The following is a 24,993-nucleotide window of genomic DNA, read 5'->3' on the forward strand; positions in this document are numbered from 1 at the left end:
TATTCCCCCACTCTCTCCCCTTAGAACATGTACATCTTTAACTCTTCCTACCATACTCCTGGCCACCACTATATAGTCCATTAATGCTCTATCTGCCACCCTTCCATCCACCACCCTCTCCCATGTGTACTTATGCTTGACTTTCTTCTTAAACACTGTATTTGCTATCATCAACTCTCTTTCAAGACACATCTCCACCATCATTTCTTCACTACGATTTTTACCTGGAACTCCATACTTCCCAATCACTCTGTCTATTGGTTTGTTTCCTACCCTAACATTAAGGTCTCCCAATACAACTACATTGACATTTCTCCCTAATCCCTCTATGTACTCATTTATATCTACCCAAAAAGCCTCCCTTTCCTCTACACTCTTCTCACTACCAGGTCCATACGCACTTACAAAAGCCCATATCTCCCTTCCCAGCTTCACCTTCATCCACATCAACCTTGATGAAACCTCCCTCCACTCCACTACCCACTTACTTATCTCTTCACTTACTAATATAGCCACCCCTTCTCTCCCTCGTCCCCTCTTCACTCCTGAGTACCTCCCAGCTACACTGCCAAACTCACAGTTGCCCTTTCCTTTCATTTTAGTTTCACTCAAAGCCAGCACATCCATCTTTCTTCTCACAAACATACTGCCTATCTCTTCCCTTTTACTCTCATCTGTACCACATCCACGCACATTAAAAGACCCGAACCTTAGGGCACTGGTTGTAAAACTCCGAGACCCTCTTATGCCTTTTCTTTTCCTTTTAGGAATGTCCCCTTTTGGGGCTACAGGTAGTAGGACTCCTAATCCCATACCCATCCCATTTTTTGTCGCCTTTTACGACTCAAGGACTCAAGTGGAAAGACTTGGTGGTAGCATTCTCTTCCTCCACCACAGGGTCGGCGAGAACAGAAAATGAATACTCAGAGAAATGGTACACGACCGCAACAAGGGGTTGGGGGACAGCATAACGGAGGGACAGTCGTAGTATAAACCACATTGGCAGTAAACAAATTACTTCCCATGGCAGCAGGACCTGACCTTACTAGCTCTCAATCAAGCTCCCCACCTTACCAAGGGCACACTTGAGTCTCTCTTTTTTGTATCATCTCATGTCTGTATATATTCTTTGTGCTCTAACCTTCCTCTGTAGTTAAAGAGGACCACAGTTAGTGGTTAAAATATAAGGATCATTTCACTTCTGAGTTTAATTTTCTCTGAAAGTGGGTTGTAAGCCAGAACCTTTTTGAGCAGATGTGCTTATATTACACCAGTGTCATCTAAAATGATCACCCACACACCAGTGTTTAATTCATATCATATGCTAGAAACTTGAGCAAAGCATGTGTACATACATGCTATGCTCAAGATGGATTTTATTTCCTGTAGCATCGTATTGAATCTCCGAACAATTAAACTTGTGTGATTAATTTGGCTACTGTGTATCCTCCTATAAGCTTTATTTATTTGTTTATTCATTTATTTTTTCTAACCAAGTTAGACCTCTATTGATGTGTAGAAATTTTAGTCATTGTGAATGAAATATTCCAGTGCATGGAATGACAAATAAATTGTGCTTACAGTGTCCAGGCTGATGAGGCTGATAAAGATGACCTGGCCCACCAAATTGCTCCACCACCAGGACCCAGAATCAGGCGTGAGGAACATTTTAATGTCTTAGTTCTCATACAGTGATGATTCCTGTATAGGAAATCCCTATATACTAAAGGGCATACCTTTAAACACTTGTAAATTGATATTTTGTATAATGAAGCAGTTTATCCCGTAAGGACTTTAAGAAAATGAGAATGATTTTTTTTTTTTTTTTTCCACTCTGTTTATTTGAACAAATTGGGAGTGTATTTACTTTCCTTGACATAGAGACTGCTGGAGTATTACAAGTATCATTGTTCCTTTTTGAATAAAGACTTTACTTCTAACATAGATGAATTATGTGAGACTGGTCCATATCCACCCCAAGAACAGTCCCTAAAGTATTGACAGTGTCACCATGTAGTTGATACCCTGGTTCAGAGGACATACTTACCCACATACCAAAAGGCCCTATCCTTCATATAAGGGGGATAGCTGAATCAAAGCATATATTCACCATGCACCCGTCCCACACACATCCAAAAACCCTTTTGTTGGCCCTCCTATCTTAATTCTAACTAGACAAAGGGTCATCACATATCCCTACTACAGTTCTTGAGTCAGAGACAGTGCAAAGATGCAGCACTTCAACAGTGTTAAGGGGGACAGGGATGAGCCTTCATTCACAAGGAGCTAAGATGAGAGGGACAACAAATGGGATTTTTGGAGTAGTGTAGGATGGATATGTGCTTTAACTCGGTCAAGACTTTCATTGTATGTATACACCAGTGCATAATATATATATATATATATATATATATATCTTCAGAAATGTCAAAGTTATGAAGTACCCCAGCAGACCCATTTAAAGTGAAATACAATTTTTAATGGGATTAGTAGAAAGAAAACAAGGTTCATCTATACATAATTTACTCTTAAAGATATTGAAGGAAGTTCAGGATTTTTTGATAATGGTTACACATGTAAATATATAAACTTGCAATCATGTAGGTATATTTTGCTCCTGGTTTGTCTCAATTCATAGATGTTCTGTTTTCAGGGAACACTAAGCAAGAGGCAGTGGTAGCAGCAATGCAGCATGCGTGGCAGGGCTACAAGAAGTATGCCTGGGGGAGTGACCATCTAAAACCAGTGTCAGGTGGGAGGAACGAGTGGCTGCACCTTGGGCTGACTCTTATCGATGCTTTAGATACACTTTGGATCATGGACTTGAAAGAAGGTGATGTAACTTCATTTGGATGATTCTTGATTCTTTTGCTATATCAGTAACAGAAAGTGTCATGTTCATATTCAGGACTGCAAGATCATATGTATTAATTTTTATCAAGTTTACTTTCACACAAGCTGTGTAGTGGGAAAAAGCCTTTGGTATATGTATGTACTTTCACACAAGTAGATGATGTCCTACAGGATAAGAACTATCTTTGTAGAGTCCCATCTCAGCATTCCCAGTTGTCAGTTCTGATCTTGCATTGTCACATTTGAAGGTGCACCCCATAAGGCTGGCACCTGATCTCCCAGCCGCTATGGAGCTATGGGTTTCCATTCAGCAAAACTTGAAACAGCAACTGGTTTATTGATGTACTTTATTATTTTATTTTTATATTGTATATTTTTTTCTCTTTGAGTATGAGGTGATGGAAAAGGCTAATAAACTTTATTTTTTCTTACAGAGTTCAACCAAGCAAGAGAATGGGTTGCAACAGAGTTCACCCTTAATCTCAACCAGGAGGTTAACCTGTTTGAGACAACTATACGGGTGCTAGGTGGTCTGTTGTCAACATACCATTTATCCAAAGACAAATTGTTCCTTGAGAAAGCAGTAAGCTCTTATGTGTTTTTACATCATTAGAATAGTTAATTAGGATTCAGTGAAATAAGTGAATGTTATTTTGTCATTGTATATGTTCATTGTACATTGTAAAGCTAGTTGCAGTGGGAAGTGCTAAGAAAATGACAGTGATGAATGAGGAAAATGGAGGAGAAATAAAGAAAAATGAAGTGAAAGCCGTTGTTAAAATGATGAGAGCAGGTAAGACACCTAGGTTAGATGGGTGTCATATGGAGTGTCTAAAAAAGGGAGGTACAGTGATGGACTGGCTGGAGAGGTTGTTTAATGTTTGTCTGAAAGAGGGTAGAGTGCTGGAGGACTGGAAGAGTGCATGTATAGTTCTGCTTTACAAGGGAAAAGGGAACAAAGTGAGTAATAGTTTCAGAGGGATTAGTTTGTTGAGTGTAGTTGGGAAGGCTTATGGGAGGGTTTTGATTGAGAGGAATAGAGGGAGTAATTGGTAAGGAACAGTGTGGATTTAGGACAGGTAGAGGTTGTGTGGATCAAACTTTTGAGGTAAGGCAGATATGTGAGAATGCTTTAGGAAAAGGCCTATGAGTCTTATGACATGTTAGACAGGAAGGTACTGTGGGAGGTGTTACAGATTTATGGGATATAAGGAAAGCTGTTAAGAGCAGTCAAGAGTTTTTACAACTAGAAATGGAGAGAAAGTGTGGTTTGAGGTAAAGGTTCCAGGTATGTTATGTCACCTTAGCTGTTCAATTTATATATGGATAGGGTGGTGTGAGAGGTAAACACAAGGGTAATAGGCAGGGATTGGAGATGGTTAAAGAAAATTGAGAAAAATGGGAGATAAGCCAGTTGTTGTTTGCTGACAACACTGCTTGTAGCAGGATCAGAGGAGGGATTAAGGAAGTTAGTGATGGAGTTTGGGGAGTTTTGTGAAAGAAAGAAGTTGAAGATATATATGAATAAAAGTAAAGGGGAGAGGATGGCAGCAAATTGGAAGTAAGTATTAGGAGAGAGAGACTGGAGGAAGTGGATAGCTTTAGATACTTGGGTGCAAATGTGGTGGGAAAGGGAGGAGTGGAGGTGGTGGTAGAATGTAGATTGTGAGAAGCAAGTAAATGCCTTGAGGGATTAAAAGTTTAATGAGGAATAGAGATATGGGAATGGATGCTAAGAGGAGATTATGTGAAGGAATGATTGTGCTGACGGCACTGTATGGGGCAGAGACATGGAACATTAGAGACAAAGAGTATAAATGTGGGCTGGATAGAGTGAGAAATGAGGAGGTAAGGAGGAGAGTGGGGGTGGAAAGAGAGTTGGGAGATACGGTTGATGAAAAAATATTGGGATGGTTTAGACACATGGAAAGAATGAGTGAAGAAAGATTAGTAAAAAAAGGTGTGGAAGGAGTGAAAATGAGGGGCTGACCAAGGATGAGATGGATGGATGGGGTAAATGGGGCATTGTGAAAGAGGGGAAAGTCTATTGAGGAAGGAAGGGAGAAGACAAAAATAGGGGTGAGTGGAGAATGGTGGGAGAGGGGGGGAGTGTATGTGAATGATGTTTTGATGCAGCCCGAAGGGATTTCTCCCCGTCTTCTCTTTTTCTGCATGAGGGGATGGAGATAGGGGGTCGCCAATTAAATGAAGCAGCCTTGCTTTGGATGTGCTGTGTCATGCTACATTGCTTCTGACCCAGGGTGGTTGGTGAGATGCAGGGATGACCCCTCATCCAGAAGGAGCCAATAAAGGAGGGAAGGAGAAGTGGTGAATGTGAGTGGAGTATGTGTGGATGAAATGGGTGGGAGTGAATTACCTTTGGCTACCTCCCTTGTAAGGGGGAGAAGCCCTTGGTATATGTATGTATATATGTACATGTTCAAGACATGACTACAGAGATATGATATTTTGATATATTGTAGCTTTTTTTTTTTGTTTTACAAAAGAATTGTAGAATATGAATATTGTTTTCAGGTTGATTTGGGAGATCGCCTCCTGCCCTGCTTTGACAGCCCCTCAGGTATCCCCTATTCAGATGTCAATCTCATGACTCGCCGTGCTTCCAAACCAAAATGGGGACCTGATTCCTCAACTTCAGAAGTCACTACAATACAGTTAGAACTTCGGGATTTGTCTAGAATAACAGAAAACCCAATATATGAGGTAGAGTATGTTAAAGAACAATTATATTATCTGTAGTCATATGTTTTGTCCACTTTCCTATAAATGACAGACTTTGTTGTCTTCATTCTGTATGAGTGCAATATATGATTTATTATGCTGTGAAATACTAAAAAAATATCACTGTAGGAGTGTGTGAAGGGGATGTCTCAAAAGAAGAACAAATATGTTTTTGACAAAAAAAAATTGAGAATGTTCTCTAGTGATTGACCAAAATATTGATTTTCAACCAACCCAAAAGGAGAAAAAATGAAAAATGGGACAAAATTCAAAGTTTTGTGGGGAAATATCACCCTGATAAAGTTGTATCCAGCAGATTATTAAACTTGTTTTGGTCATCGACCAAATCAGGGCTGGAACAGTTTTCTAGAATGGACTGTGGTCGAGAACTGAGGTTCAACTGTATGTAAATTTGTACTGTGGCCTCAAAGTGTACATATATCAAAGGCCCTTTCCATCATATAAGGGGATGGCTGAGTCAAAGCATATGTCCACTCCATGCTTCCTCAAAGCAGGGACTGAAAATACACAAAAACATATATATTTCAAAATACACATAATTGTTTTCAGTCAAGTCAACCATTTAATACTCTGTTTTCTTCTTCCCTTTTTTCAGGAGAAAGCTGATTTTGTGACTCAACATATTCACAAACTACCAAAAACTGAAGGATTAGTTCCGATTTTTATTAACGCTGCATCTGGGCAGTGGAGACCTCATGCCACTGTTACTCTAGGGGCACGAGGAGATTCATATTACGAGTACCTGCTGAAACAATGGGTTCAGACTGGAAGAACTCGAGATATGTAAGTCTTTCGTTCCGTTTTCTATTCCTTAATTCTAGGACCAATGATAGGTAATTGCTTGATGTGGTAGTCTTGCAAGATGGACAGTGGAGCTGCAAAGTTTCAAAACCTGCCAACTCTCCACTTCCATCAGGAGGAGAGCTGACACCTAGGAGCTGCTCCCCCTTTCATTCTAATTTTATCCAGTGATATAGAAATAGTCCCACACCAATACATTGCAGACAACAGTCAAAAGGTTCTACCCAGAGAAATCTGTGGATGGGCTCAAGGACTATTGTTGGCTGTGGGTTTCCAGTCAGAGAAGCTCAAGGCAACAATTATTCCAGAATTCTCTTCCATAAGTGACTTGTTAGCCTGTTCAGTGGGAGCTGCAAGTCTTCCATAAGAAAGACCTGGAACAGTGGATTGATCAATAGATTCCTGAATAGTTCTCCTATATCATGCAAAAGAAAAAAGTGTTTACACATGGATGGGGTGGTACGAGAGGTAAGTGCAAGGGTAATGGAGATGGTTAAAAAAAACTGAGAAAAATGGAAGATAAGCTAGTTGTTATTTGCCCACAACACTGTGTTCATAGCAGGATCAGAGGAGGGATTAGGGAAGTTAGTGACGGAGTTTGGGAAGGTTTGCGGAAGAAGGAAGTTGAAAATAAGTGTGAGTAAAAGTGAGGTGATGAGATGTGCAAGGGGAGAGGATGACAGCAAATTGGTAGTGAGTATTAAGGGAGAGAGACTGGAGGAAGTGGATGGCTTTAGATACTTGGATGGGGTAAAAGGGACATTGGGAGAGAGGGGGATGTCTGTTGAGGAAGGAAGGGAGAAGACAAAAGATAGGGGTGAGTGGAGAATTGTTGTGTATAGATGATGCTGTGATGCATGGGAGTTGGGGGTGATGGGGGGATTAGGAAGTATATGTGAATGATTATCTGATGCAGCCTAAGGGGATTTGTCCCTGTCTTCTCTTTTTCTGCATGAGAGGATGGAGAGGGGAGGGGGTCACTGATTAAATGAAGTGGTCTTGCTCTGTATGTGCTTTGTCCTGCTACATTGCTTCTGACCCAGGGCAGTGGGCAAGATGCAGGGATGACCCACCATCCAGGAGAGGCCAAGAATCGAGGGAGGGAGTGGTGGTGAATGGGGATGAAATGGGTGGGAGTGGATTTATGCCTTTGACTTTGGCTACCTCCCTTGTAAGGGGGAAAAAAGCCCTTGGTATATGTATGTATTGTGGTGCATCATCATACATCAGGCAACCTAACATGCGTGTGTGAATATTTGACATGTATTGAAGAGGTTAATTTATCGATTGCTGCCTCAAGTTTCACCAAGATTCTAATGAAACTCACTTGCTATTAATAATCTCAATTGTAACTAAAGTCTTTTTTATTTTCTCAATATACAGGCTTCGGGATGATTTTAACGAAAGTGTATCAGGCATGGAGCACCTCCTTGCAAGACACTCAGAACCCAACAAACTTCTCTTCTTTGGTGAGCTTCATGGTGGGGGTAAAAATTTTGTCAACAAGATGGACGAGTTAACGTGTTACCTTCCTGGCACTCTGATTTTGGGTGTCCACTTTGGAATGCCCAAGCATCACCTAGACATAGCAAAGGATCTGCTCCATACTTGTGTACAAACTTGGTTGCAGCAACCCACTCATCTAGCCCCAGAAATAACATATTTCAATACCTTGGTAAGAATTATTACTGCATTTTATCTTTGTAAACCATGATATGGTTTAACATCACAAACTCCCCCTATTGGAAGGCTAAGATGGTGCCCCTCATAGAGGACTTAGTAGCATACTTAGAATAAATTAGAAAATAGAAATGAGAATCATAGATCATTACAGAACTGAACAGTTATGGCATGGAGAAAGTCTCAATTGGATATTAGAATTCAACAAGCTCTCTCCTGTTTTCTTCTTTTTGTATCAGAATCAACAAATATTCTTGATGATTGTGTGTTGCTACTTGTTTATCCAGTTGGTAGAATAATGGGTTACTGAGCAGAAGATCACTGGTTAGAAGCCCACTTAATCCAACTCAGTTCTGTTCCAGACACCAATCACTTAAAATTACCTACATGTTGTTTGTGTACTGTAGTCTCTCTTGTGGCTCTGTGCTTTTAGAAGTGCAGTGAACTCTATGTTTACTGGCAGTAACATGTAAATATTTTTCATGTCAGGATCTAAAAGTTGTTCCTAGCCCTTCTAGTTATGCAGGTTTCAACCTAAAGAAACTGTTACCTGTAAATAGGTTGACCCTTAATTTTTTGCTTAAAATTTTGGTCTTCATAGCTTGACTTATACATAAGTTTATATGAAAGGGGAAGGCAAGTGCTGACAAGTAAGTCAGGAAAAGCACTATGTGAGGATAAAATTTTAATGGTACATTTTGCTCATTTACTTGAACAAGTGAAATGCTGTACCAAAAAAGACTTCATCCTTATGTGGCACTTTTTGTAAGTATATATGGTAGGCTAGCATTAGCTATGATGAGAATGGAACATGTGCACCTTCTTATGTCCCTTTCTTATAAGATATATTTTCCATTGTAATGATAGCCCATGAGGAAGTTCATAAGAAGGGGTAGACTGTGGCATTTCATAATATGGACAGCTTGATAATTTGTTTGAAAATGGCTTCTGCCAATAGATGCAACAGGAAACACCATGTGAGGACAAAGTATTTACTGATAAACTGTTTGTCCTCATATGGTGTTTCTTATGCTGCATGGTATTTGAATGAAATATGGCCTCACTTTATTCCTCTACTAATTGCCACCAATTATTCTTTTTCTTTTGACAGCCAACCAGCACTGAAGACTTGTTTGTGAAAAGCAACGATGCTCATTACTTGCTAAGACCAGAGACCATAGAGTCATTATGGTATATGTATCATTTTACTGGTAACAAGATTTATCAAGACTGGGGGTGGGAGATTTTCCAGGTATGTAGGAATTTCCTTCACTGTCTGTTGTATTGAGGCTATATATATATATATATATATATATATATATATATATATATATATATATATATATATATATATATATATATATATATATATATATATATATATGTATGTATGTATATATATATACATATATATATATCAAGAGCTTTTCCCCCCCTTATAAGAGAGGTAGCATACCTATTCCCACTCATTTCACTCCCCTCCACCACCCTTTCCATCTCGGCTCCTTATGGATGATGGTTCATCCCTGTAGCCGCCAACTGTTCTGGGCCAAATGCAATGCAGCAAGACACAGTAAATCCACAGCAAGGCCACTTCATTTAATTGGTGAACCCCCTCTCCTTCCCCTCATGCAGAAAAGGAGAAGACAGGGAGAAATCTATTCAGGTTGTTTCAAAATGTTATTCACACATAAGCAACCCCTACCTCGATCCCTCCCTTCCTTGCATAACAGTATCATCCATACACATTTTTCAATCATCCATATCTGCCTCCTCCCTTCCTTGCTCAACATCTTTTTCACCCCATCCATCCATTTCATCCTTGGTCATCCCCTCAAGTTCATTCCCTCCACATCTGCTTTCCACACATCTTTTACTAATCATTCTTCACTCATTCTTTCTGTGTCCACACCTTCCCAATATTCTTTCATCAACCTCTCAACTCCTTTTCCACCCCCACTCTCCTCCTCACCTCCCTGTTTCTCACTCTATCCAGACTAGTCACCCCTCCCATAATTCTCAGGCATTTCATCCCAAACACAATAAAACTCTTCCTCGCTTATGTTCTATGTTTCTGTCCCATACAGTGCTGTCAGCACAATCACCTCTTAGCATATATTCCCAAATGTCTATTTCTCATTACACTTTTTAATCCACCAAGGCATTTACTTGCTTCTCTCAATCAACATTGTTCATCCACTCATTTTCCTGCCACATTCACCCCCAAGTATTAGCTATTCACATCCTCCAGTCTCTTCCTTAATACTCACTTATGGTTTGCAGCCATCCTCTCCCCTTATACATCTCATCATCTTACTTTTACCCACATTTATCTTCAACTTCCCTCTTTCTCACACCTTCCCAAACTCTGTCACCAACTTCCTTAATCCCTCCTCAGATCCTGCTACAAGTGCAGTGTCATCAGCAAACAACAACTGGCTTATCTCCCATTTTCCCCCATATTCTTTAACCATCACACCACCCCACACATATGTAAATTGAACAGCCATGATGACATGACACATACCTGGGAAAGCCCCACCTTTACCTCAAACCACTTGCTCTCTCCATTTCCAATTCCAACACAGGCTCTACTACTCTCATAAAAAATCCTGACTGCTCTTAACAGCTTTCCTCCTATCCCATATATCTGCAATACCTCCTACAGTGCTTTCCTGTCTACCCTATCATAAGCCATTTACAAATCCATAAAGGCCAAAAAACATCCTTACCTTTTCCTAAAGCTTTCTCACATATCTGCCTTACCACAAAAATCTGATCCACGCAACCTCTACCTGTCCTAAACTCACACTATTCCTTACCAATGACTTCCTCTGTTGTTGTTGTTGTTGTTGTTGTCGTTCCTTAGACTGTCTGTCCGAGCAGTCCCGTCTCCCCAAGGAATGTCATAGCCGAAACTGGGTTTTCCCACAAATCCTTTATAGAGTGTATGTTGTGTTGTTTGCGTGCATGATTGTGTATAATGTAGTCTTCCATTATGTGTTGTATGGTATGGGGTGAAGTGTTACATCCTGGGCAGCTGTTCACAATGCGGTCATCCAGCCTCTTCTGGTAGCTTAGAAGTGCTGGGTGGTGACCGCACCGCAGTCTGGCCAAGTGGACTCTGTCCTTTCGTGGTTCTTCTATCTGCTTAATCAAAACCCACCCATAAGGCTTCCCAACTACACTCAACAAACTGATCCCTCTGAAACTACTACACTCACACTTGTCCCAATTTCCCTTGTAAAGCAGAACTATATAGGCACTTCTCCAGTCCTCCAGCACTCTACTCTCTTTTAGACAAGCATAAAACAACCTCAACAGTCAGTCCACCATCATTGTACTTCCTTTTTTAGACACCCATCTAACCTTGCCTTACCTGCTCTTATCATTTTGATACTGTTTTTTCTTCATTTTTCCTTATTTCTTCTCCCTTTTCCTCATTCATTGTCATTTTTGTAGTGCTTCCCACTGCAACTACCTTTCTCTCCCCATCTTCCGTCACATTTAACAACTCCCTAAAATACTCTGCCCATCTTCCTCTTACTGCCATCTCTTCCATTATCATCTCTCCATCTGCACCTTTTACCTTCTCTACTTGATTCGCCTTCCTCTCTTGATTTACTTCCAAAACATCTTTTTTATTACTTTCAAACTTTTCTGTCATACTCCATTTCACATGTGCTCTCCTTTTTGCCTCCTTTATCTTATGCTTTACTTCTCTTTTCTTTGTACCTCTTATATGATTCTCTCATCCTATTTTGCAAGCAATCTGTGAATGCTCGTCTCTTCTCTTCTACAACCTTCTTTGCTTCATCATCCCAACACTCAATATCTTTCCTTCTATTTCCTCCCATCCTTCTTGTTCCACACACCATCTTTTTACACCTTGAAACATCCCCATTCCTCATCCACTCATAGTTCTACTCTAGTTTTAATGTTGCAAACTTTCCTTATAGAGGACTTTGTTGTGTGGAATTTAATAAACCATACCCTTGGTCCAACTCACTGGAGGCAGCATTCAAACTGCTGTCACCTCAACCTACACTGCAAGTAGTGATGCTCTAATCTGCTTGACCAGTGGGCTGATTGAGTGATGAAAAAGCTAAATCACTTAAGTGTGGTAAAGCCATGGGATTGGGGGAGAAAGCCTAGAACAGGTCAGCTTGAAATGGTGTAGTCATACTGTGAGAATGGACAGGAGTAAATATCCTTGGAGGATGCATGAATTGACATTACTGGGAGCAAGAGCAAAGGCACCTGGAAAAAAGGTTGGTACATACATATACATATACCAAAGGCTCTTTCTCCCTTACAAGGGAGGTAGCCAAAAAACAAAGGTGTAAAAACCATTCCCACCCATTCCATCCCTAATACACTCCACTCCCCTCCACCCTCTACCCTCCCTCTTATCTTGGCACCTCCTGGATGACGGGTCATCCCTGCATCTTGTCCACTGCCCTGGGTTAGAAGCAGTGTTGCAAGACACACCACATCCACAGCAAGGCAACTTCATTAAATGGCTGACCCCCCTCTCCATCCCACCATGCAGAAATTTTTTTCACACATACTACCTTACCCCCCATCCCCCCACCCATTCCACCTCATGCATCACAACATCATCCATATACAACTATTTTCCAATCACCCCTGTCTTCTGTCCTCTCCCATCCTTCCTCAACAGACATTCCCCTCTTCTCCAAAGCCCCCTTCACCCCATCCATCCATCTCATCCTAGGTTGCCCCCTCATGTTCACTCCCTCCACATCTGCCTTCCACACCTCTTTTACTAGTATTTCTTCACTCATTCTTTCCATGTGTCCAAACCATCCCAATACTCTTTCATTCACTCTATCTCCCAACTACCGTACTACCCCCGTTCTCCTCCTCACCTCCTCATTTCTCACTCTATCCAGCCTAGTAACCCCCATCATACTTTTCAGACACCTCATCTCAAACACATTCAAACTCCTCTCTTCCTCTCTTATGTTCCATGTTTCTGCCCCATACAGTGCTGTTGGCACAATCACTCCTTCATACAGTCTCCTCTTAGCATCCATTCCCAAATGTCTACTCCTCATTACACTTTTTAATCCTCCAAGGCATTTACTCGCTTCTCTCAATCTAGATTCTACCTCCACCTCCACACCTCCCTTTCCTGCCACATTCACACCCAAGTACCTCCAGTCGCTCTCCCTTAATGCTCACTTCCAATCTGCTGCCATTTTCACCCCTTGTACATCTCATCACCTTACTTTTACCCACATTTATCTTCAACGAAGCCATAAGAAATGGTGGTCAGGAAAGTGATGAGATCTTCACATGTGGGAAGGAAGGAAATGGTTGTGTGTGATGAGAATAAAAAGGATGATAATCTTTCAGTCCCATGGCTAGTTCTTCTGTTTTGTGGGTGATAACTGATTGGGTGAAAAGAAACTCGGTAATGGTAGAGAATTTTATTGAGCTTGGAGAATAGATTTAGGTCAAAATGAGGTCTTTGTTTGTTGTGGCCCCATTTTGTCTCGAGCCCCTGTAACTGAATAGATTTGTTTGTTAAGGGCATCTTTGTAGTAAGGTGTATAAAGTAACAAGAATTAATTTCTTCAGCTATTCACATATCTTCTCACTTCACCTCTATCTTGTTGAGTGTAGTTGGGAAGGCTTATGGGATGGTCTTGATTGAGAGTATTAGGAGAGGAACAGAGGGTGTAATTGGTGAGGAACAGTGTGGTTTTAGGACAGGTAGGGGTTGTGTAGATCAGATTTTTGTGGTAAGACAGATATGTGAGAAAGCCATAGGAAAAGGTAAGGATGTTTTTTGGGCTTTTATGGATCTGGAAAAGGCTTACGACAGGGTAGACAGAAAGGCACTGTGGGAGGCACTGCAGATATATGGGATAGGAGGAAAGCTGTTAAGAGCAGTCAAGAGTTTTTATGGGAGTAGTAGAGGTTGTGTTAGGATTAAAAATGGAGAGAGTGAATGGTTTGAGGTAAAGGTGGGACTTGTCAGGGATGTGTTATGTCGCCCTGGCTGTTCAATCTATACATGGATGGGGTGGTGCAAGAGGTGAATGCAAGGGTAGTGGGTCAGGGGTTGGAGATGGTTAAAGAAAATGGAGAAAAGTGGGAAATAAGCCAGTTGTTGTTTGCTGACGACACTGCGCTTGTAGCAGGATCAGAGGAGGGATTGAGGAAGTTAGTGACAGAGTTTGAGGAGGTGTGCAAAAGAAGGCAGCTGAAGATAAATGTGGGCAAGAGTAAGGTGATGAGATGTACAAGGGGAGAGAGTGACAGCAGGCTGGAAGTGAGCATTAAGGGAGAGAGACTGGAGGAAGTGGATGGTTTTAGATACTTGGGCACTAATGTGGCAGGAAAGGGAGGAGTGGGGGTGGAGGTAGAATGTAGATTGAGAGAAGTGAGTAAATGCCTTGGTGGATTAAAAAGTGTAATGAGAAAGAGACATCTGGGAATGGATGCTAAGAGGAGGTTATATGAAGGAGTGATTGTGCCAACAGCACTGTATGGGGCAGAAACATGGAACATAAGAGAGGAAGAGAGAAAGAGTTTGAATGTGTTTGAGATGAAATGTCTGAGAAGTATGATAGGGGTTACTAGGAAGTATGTATGAGAAAAAATTTGATGCAGCCCGAAGGGATTTCTCCCCGTCTTCTCCTTTTCTGCATGAGGGGATGGAGAGAGGGGGGGTCGCTGAATTTATGAAGTGGCCTTGCTGTGGATGTGCTGTGTCTTGCAACACTGCTTCTGACCCAGGGCAGTGGACAGGATGCAGGGATGACCCATCATCCAGGAGGTGCCAAGATAAGAGGGAGGGTGGAGGGGAGTGGAATATGTAGGGAATGGAATGGGTGGGAGTGGTTTCTATGCCTTTTTCTTTTTGGCTACCCCCCATGTAAGGGGGAAAAATCCTTAGGTATACAGGTAGTCGTCGATTTACGACCGAGTTCGGTTCCAACAGACAGGTCGTAAGTCGATCTGGACGCAAGTCGGACTTTATATATATACAGTATATACTACCCTTTAAATATTATTTTTGTTACTGTATACATGTATATTCTATATTATATATAGCATACTGAAATAATCTTAGCATTGAACTATGTTGTATAGTATTTTTTAAACCTTTTTTATAATTTTATCTGATTTTCTTTGGGAAACGTAACCTAGGCCTAAGCATACTGAATAAAATCCTATCATCTCTGACCTATGATATTGAATACTGTATTTTTTAACATTTTTATTATTCTATCATCAGACTTTCTTTAGGAAACGTATGCATACTTAATGAAATCTTACCATCTTTGAGCTACGTTGTTTAATATTCATTATTCTTTTTATAATTGTCGTTAGGAAACGTAGCCTAGGCCTACGCATACTGAATAAAGTCCTGTTATCTTTGACCTACAAATACTTTTTGTTGGTTAAATTAAAATCATTGTACTGTATAGTTTACATGTTATTAATTGCAAAACATTAAAAATACTAAATGCAAGGCAAAATTAGGAAAAAAATGATTTCAAAACACATTGAAATTCTTTTCGTTTACGTACTGTACCGAAAATATTGTTATCGACAACAGACTAGGCTTAAACAAAGTTTACTGTTACGTTTTATTAATTGCAAAACATAAAAATACATAATGCAAGGCAAAATCAGGAAAAATATATTTCAAAACATTCGTTTCGTTTACGTACTATACCGAAAATATTGCAAAACATAAAAATTTGAAATATAATATGCTGTACCGAACATATTGTTATCGACAACAGACTAGGCATAAAAAAGTTTTACTGTTACATTTTATTAATTGCAAAACATATTAAAATATAAAATCCAAGGCAAAATTGAGATCCTCTCTTTGTCTTTTAACATTATCGACACTGTAGAATGTGATAACTGAAGTTCACGTGCTATCACATTAACTTTCTTCCCTCTTTCATAATGTTTTATCACTTTCATTTTCGTGTCAAGATCAATAACCTTTCTTTGTTTCTTGGCAGGCTTGGAAATATCGAAAGATAATTTTCTTTTAGACATCTTCATGGGGGTTTGAAGCACAAAAAATTCAAAGATATAATCCTTGTCATGAATGAAGTCAGAAACACCACATGCTCCTGAATGAGAGGGAAGCTGACGCTGCCGGTAACCTGCCAAAACTATCGTACTCGCGTCTCGCGGCGTGCAAAGTAATTGTACTGCACTGCCAGGCATAACATTGCAATTCTATTACTCTATTAAATGTTAAATATTATTGCACTATCTCGTGGTCGTAAAGTCGATCAGTCGTAAGTCGCATAGGTCGTAAGTCGACGACTACCTGTATATATATATGTATGTACCTCTATCTTTTGAATTCTCAGTTCCTTGCATGACACATTACTTTTGCATCCAATACTCCCATCACCCTGTCCATCTATTGGACAGCCATACCTTGATACACTCAACACATGGTTCATCACAAACAGACTCAAAATAGCTCCAACCAAATCTACAGCAACACTTCTCACCAACTGGACAAAAGAACACAAATACATACCTCATCTCTACATCAACAACACTCTAATACCACACACAAACACACCGAAAATTCTTGGTGTAACATACGATACATCCATGTCTTTCAAACAACACATCACAAACATAAAAAACAAATGCACACCCAGACTTAACGCACTTAAGTCAATCACTGGAACAACATTTGGACAAAACAAAGAAACTAATATAACAATATACAAACAATGCATACGCTCAGTGTTGAATTATGCGAGTCCTGCATGGGCTCCTAATCTCAGTGAGACACACCACAACACCCTTCAAATCATACAAAACAAAGCCCTAAAAACAATTACAGGCTGCACAAATACAACACCTACAGACCATTTACACGATGAAACAAAAGTCCTCAAAGTCAAGGACCACCTCGACATGAGAAGCACACAAACACTTGCCGCAGCCACCACAAACACATTACACCCGCTACACTACATAGCAGAACACCCACACACACCAAGAAACATTAAAACAACACCCAAAGACCTTTATCACGCACAGATACTCTCTTCTCTTCCTCCACAACCACCAAATACCAGCCTCCGGAAACATATTCATAATCATATCACTCACCGCTCCATTAACACACTGAAAGACAACACACTGCTGCATGCCAGACCCCCTGATATCCACCCTTCTGAATCCTCTCTCCCACGAAAGGACAGAGTCCACTTGGCCAGACTGCGGTGTGGTCACCACCCAGCACTTCTAAGCTACCAGAAGAGGCTGGATGACCGCATTGTGAACAGCTGCCCAGGATGTAACACTTCACCCCATACCATACAACACATAATGGAAGACTGCACTATACACAATCATGCACGCAAACAACATAACATACGCTCTATAAAGGATTTGTGGGAAAACCCAGTTTCGGCTATGGCATTCCTTGGGGAGACGGGACTGCACGGACAGACAGTCTAGGGAACGACAACAACAACAACAATCTATTGGACAAGACACACTTTAAACCCACTATCAGAGAAATAATATCAGAAGTACAGGAAAACTATATTTCGACTACTATCTGTAGTCCTCTTCTGCTGAAGAGGTTTAAAGTGTACATTTACAAATGTGTTATAACATTACAGTTTTCTATTGCACAAGTGTTTATTATATAGACTTTTTTATATCAGTATGTGTCTTATTGCCCATTGCTTCTACCTGGGCAGTGGGCAGGGAACAGGGATGACTCTGCATCTACAAGGAGCTAAGATAAAAGGGAAATAATTGATGGGTGGGGGTGGGTACATGCCTTTGCTGTCTACCTCCTTTGTAAGGGGAAAGAAGCTTTTTGGTATATAGATAGATGTCTCATTATTTTGATTAATTAATATATGATCTGTATGCTTTTCTTTGACAGGGTATCGAGAAATACTGCAAGACAGAACATGGCTACACATCAATTGGCAATGTTCGCAGTGTAGTTGATGTCAAACCCAGGGACAAGATGGAGTCCTTCTTCCTTGGGGAAACTCTCAAGTATTTCTACCTCCTTTTCTCAGATGATCAAAAAACGTACAGCTTAGACAAATGGGTTTTTAATTCCGAAGCACATCTTTTCCCAATATATGACCATTAAAAGTGATTGGTTTGGCCAAAACACTATTCACACATGAAAGAGTAAAAGATTTGATAAAGATTAGGCTAAGCAAGAATGCTTTGCATAAGTTCTACATAATTTTTTCCTATTCTGGTAAGGAGTATTGCTTTTCCAAGTATTGCTATATTTTGCACATTAGTGTTAATGCTATTAATATGGGCATCACACTCAGATTCTGTTCATTTTTGTGTGAAAAAATATTTTTTATCATCAGTTGATTTACATATTCATTACACAAATTCTATCAAGAATTTAATACTTATGTGCAAGGAATTTCAATTCTTTGCAGAGAATTTTGCTCAACAACTTAGTACAGTAAAGTGCCTGTTATCTGACATTTTAAGGGTTTACACATCATGATTACATGGTATTTTTAGTTATCTGGTCATTACACTTTAAGAATTCATATAATAATGATAAATACTTGCCAATAAATGACAAGGTGCAAAATATGTATGTACATTGTAGCCCCCTCCTGATGTATAGATTATGTTTTATATAAAACAAATGATAGCATAAAACAATATAATTTTAAAAAGTATTCTTACCTTACACACGTGTACATGGATGGGGTGTTAGGGGAGGTAAATGTGAAAGTTATAGGCAGAGGATTGGAGATGGTTAGAGAGAGTGGAGGGAAGTGTAAAGTGAACCAGTTGTTTGCTGATGACATTGTGCTTCTGGGTGGGTCAGAGGAGGGTCTAAAGAAGTTAGTGATAGTTTGAGAAGGTATGTGTTTAGAAGCAAATAAGTTAATTTTTCTAACACATTGTTAAGATGAACTGTAGATCCCCAATTGGAGAAAAGAATGTTGTACAAAGTGATCATAATATACATATCTTTATACAGCATTCCTCTCTCTGATAGTGGGATATACAGTTCATATGAGAGGAAATTGAGAGTAAATGTGTGTAAAAGCAAAGTGATGAGATGTACAAGGGGAGAGAATGGCAGTAAGTTAGAGGTAAGTTTTAAAGGAGAGAGGTTAAAGGAAGCAGATAGTTTTTAAGTATTTAGGTGTCATGTGTAGCTGGTAATGGAGGTGGAGGTAAACTGTAGAGTGAGGGAAGCAAGTAAATGACTTGGAGATAAAAAGTGTTGTAAGAAATAGGTATCTGGGGATAGATCCAAAGAGAAACTTATATGAAGGGGTGATTGTGCCTATGACATTGTATAGGATGGAGTAAAAGGAAATGTCTATTGAGCAGGGTAGGGAGAAGGCAAAGGATAGCTATGAGTGGAGAGTGAATGGTTGTAAATGGACAATAAATTGATGTGGCCCAAAGGGATTCTTCCTCGTATCATCTATTTTCACATGATGGGATGAGGAGAGGTCACCAAGTAAATGAAGTAGTGGATGTACTGTGTCTTGCTGCTTTGCTTCTGACCTGGCCAGTGGGTGGGAAACAGGGATGACCTTTCATCCGTGAGGAACTAAAATGAAAAGGAGACAGATGGGAGTGAGAAGGGTTGGGGTGGGTTCATGCCTTAGCTGGCTACCTCTCTTGTAAGGGGGAAGAAATATTTGGTATATAGATAGACCTTCCACACACTGTCTTGACAAAATATATTCATATCTCCCATCACTTTTTAATGTCAAATTATTATCAAATCTTCATATTCACAAATCAAAGTTTCATGATTTTACCCACACTCATACACTTAAAACTTTTGAGTAACATGGTGGAAACATTGTTAGTACAGTCTATGAGATTGAAATTGGTGGAAAGATTGATTGTGGTACAATTAACTTAGGAGGGTGGAACTGTTGTATGTAGTGGTAATTAGGTGTACTTTATCAACCAGAACAATTTAATTTGATGCACAGTTCAAAATTATATTTTAAAGGGAGTCCAGTTTCATACTTTTTACAGCATTTTATAGTTTAGTATTATTTTTAAGAATATTATAGTTCTTTCATCATTTCATTCATAGGCTGAGGCAAAAACTTCATGTTAATTGGTTTCCTACATTGTCCAAATTACCGAAATATACAGATTTGTGAAACAAGCAATTTTGTTGCCAAATTTGTCTAACATTTCCTCTATCAAAGATAGTGTGTAATTTCCCATAAAGAAGAAAACACCCGATAGTACTGTATATAAGTATAAAATAACATTTTATAATAATGAATATTTGCTAAATTCACCACTGATACACAATACCCACCACCAGCAGTGATAACAAACTGCATAATTTGCATAAATGTGTTATTGCATCATCAGAGGGATTCAGGCTATAAATTTCATCAGAGAATATTAGCCTTGCATTATGTTATTTATATGAAGAATATTCACCCAATTAGTGACAGATTTATATACTAATTCCACCAGTGATGACCACATACAACACAACTTTCAAGGTGCACACAAGTATTAAATTGTCCGATGACATGGGATGTAAATTAAATCAATATAATGCCAATGTTTTTTTATATTATCTGTCCCATATTTAGTGTTTAGTAATGAATATTTCTCCCATGATTCATACATTTTCCATCTCAGTGATGATCACATACATACATATACCAAAGGCTTTCCCTTTACATGGAGGGTAGCCAAAAAGAAAAAGGCATAGAAATCACTCCCACCCATTTCATTTCCCATATATTCCACTCCCCTCCACCCTCCTATCTTGGCATCTCCTGGATGACAGGTTATCCCTGCATCCTGTCCACCGCCCTGGGTCAGAAGCAGTCGCAAAACAGCACATCCACAGCAAGGCCGCTTCATAAATTCGGCGACCCCCCCTCTCTGTCCCCTCATGCAGGAAAGGAGAAGACGGGGAGAAATCCCTTCAGGCTGCGTCAAATTTGTTCTCATACATACTTTCTTACCCCCCAGCCCCTGCCCACTCCCCCTCATGCATCACAGCCACATCTATACACAACCCTTCTCCATTCACCCCTATCTTCTGTCCTCTCCCATCCTTCCTCTACAGACATTCCTCTCTTTTGTAAAGCCCCTTTCACCCCATCCATCCATCTCTTCCTAGGACGCCCCCTCATATTCACTCCTTCCACCTCCGCCTTCCACACCTCTTTTACTAATCTTTCTTCACTCATTCTTTCCATGTGTCCAAACCATCCCAATACTCTTTCATCAACCCTATCTCCCAATTCCCTTTCCACCCATGTTCTCCTCCTCACCTCCTCATTTCTCACTCTATCTAGCCTCATTTCTCACTCTATCTAGTGTGTGTGATGATCACACACACTATAATATTTGTAATGTACACATGGCATCACATCAGAGAAATAAGGATTTTAATTAATGAACACTAGTGCCATATTTGTTAATATGATTCATCTTTCAGAAATATAAAATTGCATTTCATTATTTATACACACCAAAGGTCCTTATAAGGGGGATGGACAAGTCATAGCACACACACACCCTACACACACTGCCATCTTGGCACTCTGTGGAGGAAGGGCCATCCCTTCCTCCCACCACACCACTCAGGTCAAGGGCAGTGTAACAATTCACAGTGCTTCCACAGCATGGCTCGACACCCAGAGACAGTTTATCTCCACCACTTCATCATATGGTAGCCCTCCTCTGTCCTCATCCACTCAAAATAATATATGGAGCTGATGAGAACATCCCATCAGGTTCTGTCATCATTTCATCCATTTACAAAATCCCTCCACCCACTCTTACTGTAATAGTGAATGTTCCCCCTAGTCACCATTGCTTTGCACACTAACTGCACTAGTGACAATCACAAGCATCATAACTTTCATGGTGTTAATGTAGCATTGTGTCCCTAATTATTTCCTCTCTTCTCCTCCTAATCTTCTCATCACACACTCATACACCTTTCCAACTACACCCAACAGACTCTACAGACAGAACTGTTAAAATTTCTTGTCTATAGTTTCTAGTTATTGTATTTAGTTGTCACACAATCACCGATTAAAAAACATGACTTGTTAAACATGAATTTTTGGGGTCAGCCTGTATTTTAGCATCAGATAAGAGGCATTTTACTGTAAATTGGACACAAGCAGCAGAATAAAATGTACAAGACATCCCCAGCAAAAGTTTAGTATACTTTTTTCAATTTTTTAATGAATTAGAAGTCCAGTATTGCTAAAGAGATATGCATTTAAGTAACCTCTTGTTATAAGGAAATTGAAAAAGGGAATGAGTTGTGGAGCCTTTGACAAACTTTGGTTGTAATTTTAGAGATGCCTAAGCTTCTGAATTAGATTTTCAGTCTCTCTGATAGGATTTAGGAAAAATGTATTTTTGTAGGTTTAGTTTGGAATAATGATCTAATTTTGTTTTGTTTTGTTTAGGTGAGGTGAATATTGTTTTGGTTGGTCATAACACATATGTATTGACAATTTGTCTTTGATAATCTGAGTAAAGTCTGCTGATTATTTAACATTTTTCAACATGTTTTGTATGAATGTTCACACGATCATTGTATGAAATATTTATTTAATTTTGTATGAATTTGTGTATCACCATGTTCCTGGTTCTCAATGACCATCATGTACTTGAAAAGTTCCTTGTAGAGACCATGTCTTCCCCAGGGAACATGGAGTCATATATGAGTACATTTTTATTTCTATTCTTTATTTAGTTATTTTTTATTTTTCTAATCTCTCGAGAACCTCAGTGGGAATGAGGATAAGAACATAAAGGCCAGGGTACAATTAAATTTCAGGATGATGCAAAGTAATTTATATAATTCAATGAGGAGTCATAGGCATCACTTGACTCGTACACTGTCCCCTAGCAAAGGGGGGAAAGGCCATTGGTACATACAACTAGGTTTATGAACGAGGACCAAAAGTAATCTGTTGTGAAAAGAAAGAGTAGGTTGATAGGTTTTACTCTTTTAAACAAGTATATATCTCCATTTGGTCATCTCCGATGCCACTCCTAGTATTTATTTATGTAGGGAAGAACACTAAACTTGTTTGAAGGATGCCTTTATTTTGTTGTAGAAAGTTATGATCAACATTTGTTTTGGTCTTTAGGTGTGAATGTGTGCTTTGACCTGGCCACTCCCTTAGAAAGAAAAGGGATTGTAGCCTTGGCAAATAAAAATATAAAGAATGTGTGAAGGGATAGCAGGAAGTATAGTTCAAGGAATTGCTAGCTTTTTTCACTCAATAGAATTTTTATATTGTTCTGCATCCTGAGACCTTTAATTTAAGTTAAAGAACAGTTATCTAGTAGCCACATTATATTTTAGATATCTGTTGATACTGAAGGCTCTGCTTAGTCATGGATACAAGAAGCACCTGGTTACAGAAATTTATTAGGACTAGAAGCCATGCTTGCTTTTTAATCCTAAGTGTTATTCATATATCAAGTATTAGATTTCCTCAACACTAAATTATCATAAAAACAAGACTAGATTTGATCAAATGAAACACAGGTACGGAACTTTAACAGTTGGAAAAAAATTGACTTGAAATCTACCAGTGTTTCTTTCTAAGCAGAATCCACAATTGTTATTGTTAGAGGGTGGAGAGGTGAGGAAGCTACAGGTCTCCTTCGTGTAGAAATAGGTGTTCAGCTTTCCTGGTTCTACAGGAGAAATCTGCACACACATTGTGATATTAGATCTATGACAAAGTAGCCAGTTGGTTGAGCTGTGGTTATTGTCCATAATGTTTACAGCAGTGGCTCTTAAAGAATATTGTAGAGTCCAAATAAAAATTAATATATTATAAGTAGTTTAGATTGTGGAAATACAATCACATATTTATAACTTATTACATAGTTACATCTGGAAAAATATTAAGATGAGCAGTAAATGTATGATAATTTAAGATCCGACTGTGAACTTGGTGCAGTTAAACGGGAGCAGCTTTTACTCCTTTATTCAGTACATGAATTGAATTGCTACTGAGTGAAACTTCATGAGTGATGAACTGTAGGCTCTGAATTGAATTTTTGTAAAGATAGAAAGAATTCAATTACTTGTTGGCATGTGTCAGCAAAACTTCTGGGGTTATGTGAGGTCAATTTCGTCCAAAAGTCAGGTGTTGTTAGGGGTTGACGGTCAAAATGATACTAATACCACTTATTTATGTTTGCATACTTAGGCATTATAAGCCTGTTTTTCCCCAGAGCTTTTAACTGTTTTGATATATGGTATACAAGTATATGGATGTGCGGCAATGTGTATATATCAGAATGTATGATGAATACACGTGTATATGTGTGTATATAGTCCATTGGTGAATGTAATGTGGATGAACTACATTCAACCTGAAATGAAGAATTAGCATTGGTCAATTGTGTATGCATGCATACACTATTTCTGGTGAATACCAGAGGAGTCAACCATAACTAAGGAGGTATGGTGTTTGCTCCTCCTCATTCCATTTTATAATAGGAAAAGAACTTTTACATTCTGTAGAGATTCTGTTTTACATATTTGTTACTGTGCATTGTAGTATTGGTTATGTGCATTTCAGCAGTGAATGACTTCATGAGGTCAAAACATTATATCACTTTTGGTCACCCTCTTGTGAGAGGAAACACTGTACTTTGGAAAAAAAATGAAAACATATATATTTATATATGTATACTTTGTCTATTATTGGTAAATGTATGGTATATGTGTGCATATGTACGAGAATTTAAATTTTTTTCAATTTTCCTTTGTTTCTTTATTTTATACCTGGCTCTCTTCAGTATGGAGGTAGCCAAACAAAAATGCACAAAGATACACACTTTTTATTGGGTTTCAATATA

The 24,993-nt window shown here is 39.3% G+C and overlaps 1 protein-coding gene across 2 annotated transcripts in view; it reads left to right on the top strand.

The window, feature by feature from the left end:
• LOC143035148 (endoplasmic reticulum mannosyl-oligosaccharide 1,2-alpha-mannosidase-like) overlaps window positions 1-24,898 on the top strand; it is a 65,976-nt gene extending 41,078 nt beyond the window's left edge. For both annotated transcript variants that reach the window (XM_076201774.1, XM_076201775.1), the window contains exons 4-11: window positions 1,584-1,657; window positions 2,654-2,833; window positions 3,288-3,436; window positions 5,389-5,577; window positions 6,212-6,399; window positions 7,801-8,092; window positions 9,209-9,349; window positions 18,029-24,898. In XM_076201774.1, the coding sequence (XP_076057889.1) occupies window positions 1,584-1,657; window positions 2,654-2,833; window positions 3,288-3,436; window positions 5,389-5,577; window positions 6,212-6,399; window positions 7,801-8,092; window positions 9,209-9,349; window positions 18,029-18,247 (1,432 nt within the window). In that variant the 3' untranslated portion in view covers window positions 18,248-24,898. The remainder of the gene's footprint in view (window positions 1-1,583; window positions 1,658-2,653; window positions 2,834-3,287; window positions 3,437-5,388; window positions 5,578-6,211; window positions 6,400-7,800; window positions 8,093-9,208; window positions 9,350-18,028) is intronic.
• The last annotated feature ends 95 nt before the right edge of the window (window positions 24,899-24,993 follow it).

The sequence above is a fragment of the Oratosquilla oratoria genome, chromosome 18 (assembly GCF_046742065.1).
Source record: "Oratosquilla oratoria isolate Oo_2021 chromosome 18, ASM4674206v1, whole genome shotgun sequence".
NCBI classification, from domain to species: domain Eukaryota; kingdom Metazoa; phylum Arthropoda; class Malacostraca; order Stomatopoda; family Squillidae; genus Oratosquilla; species Oratosquilla oratoria.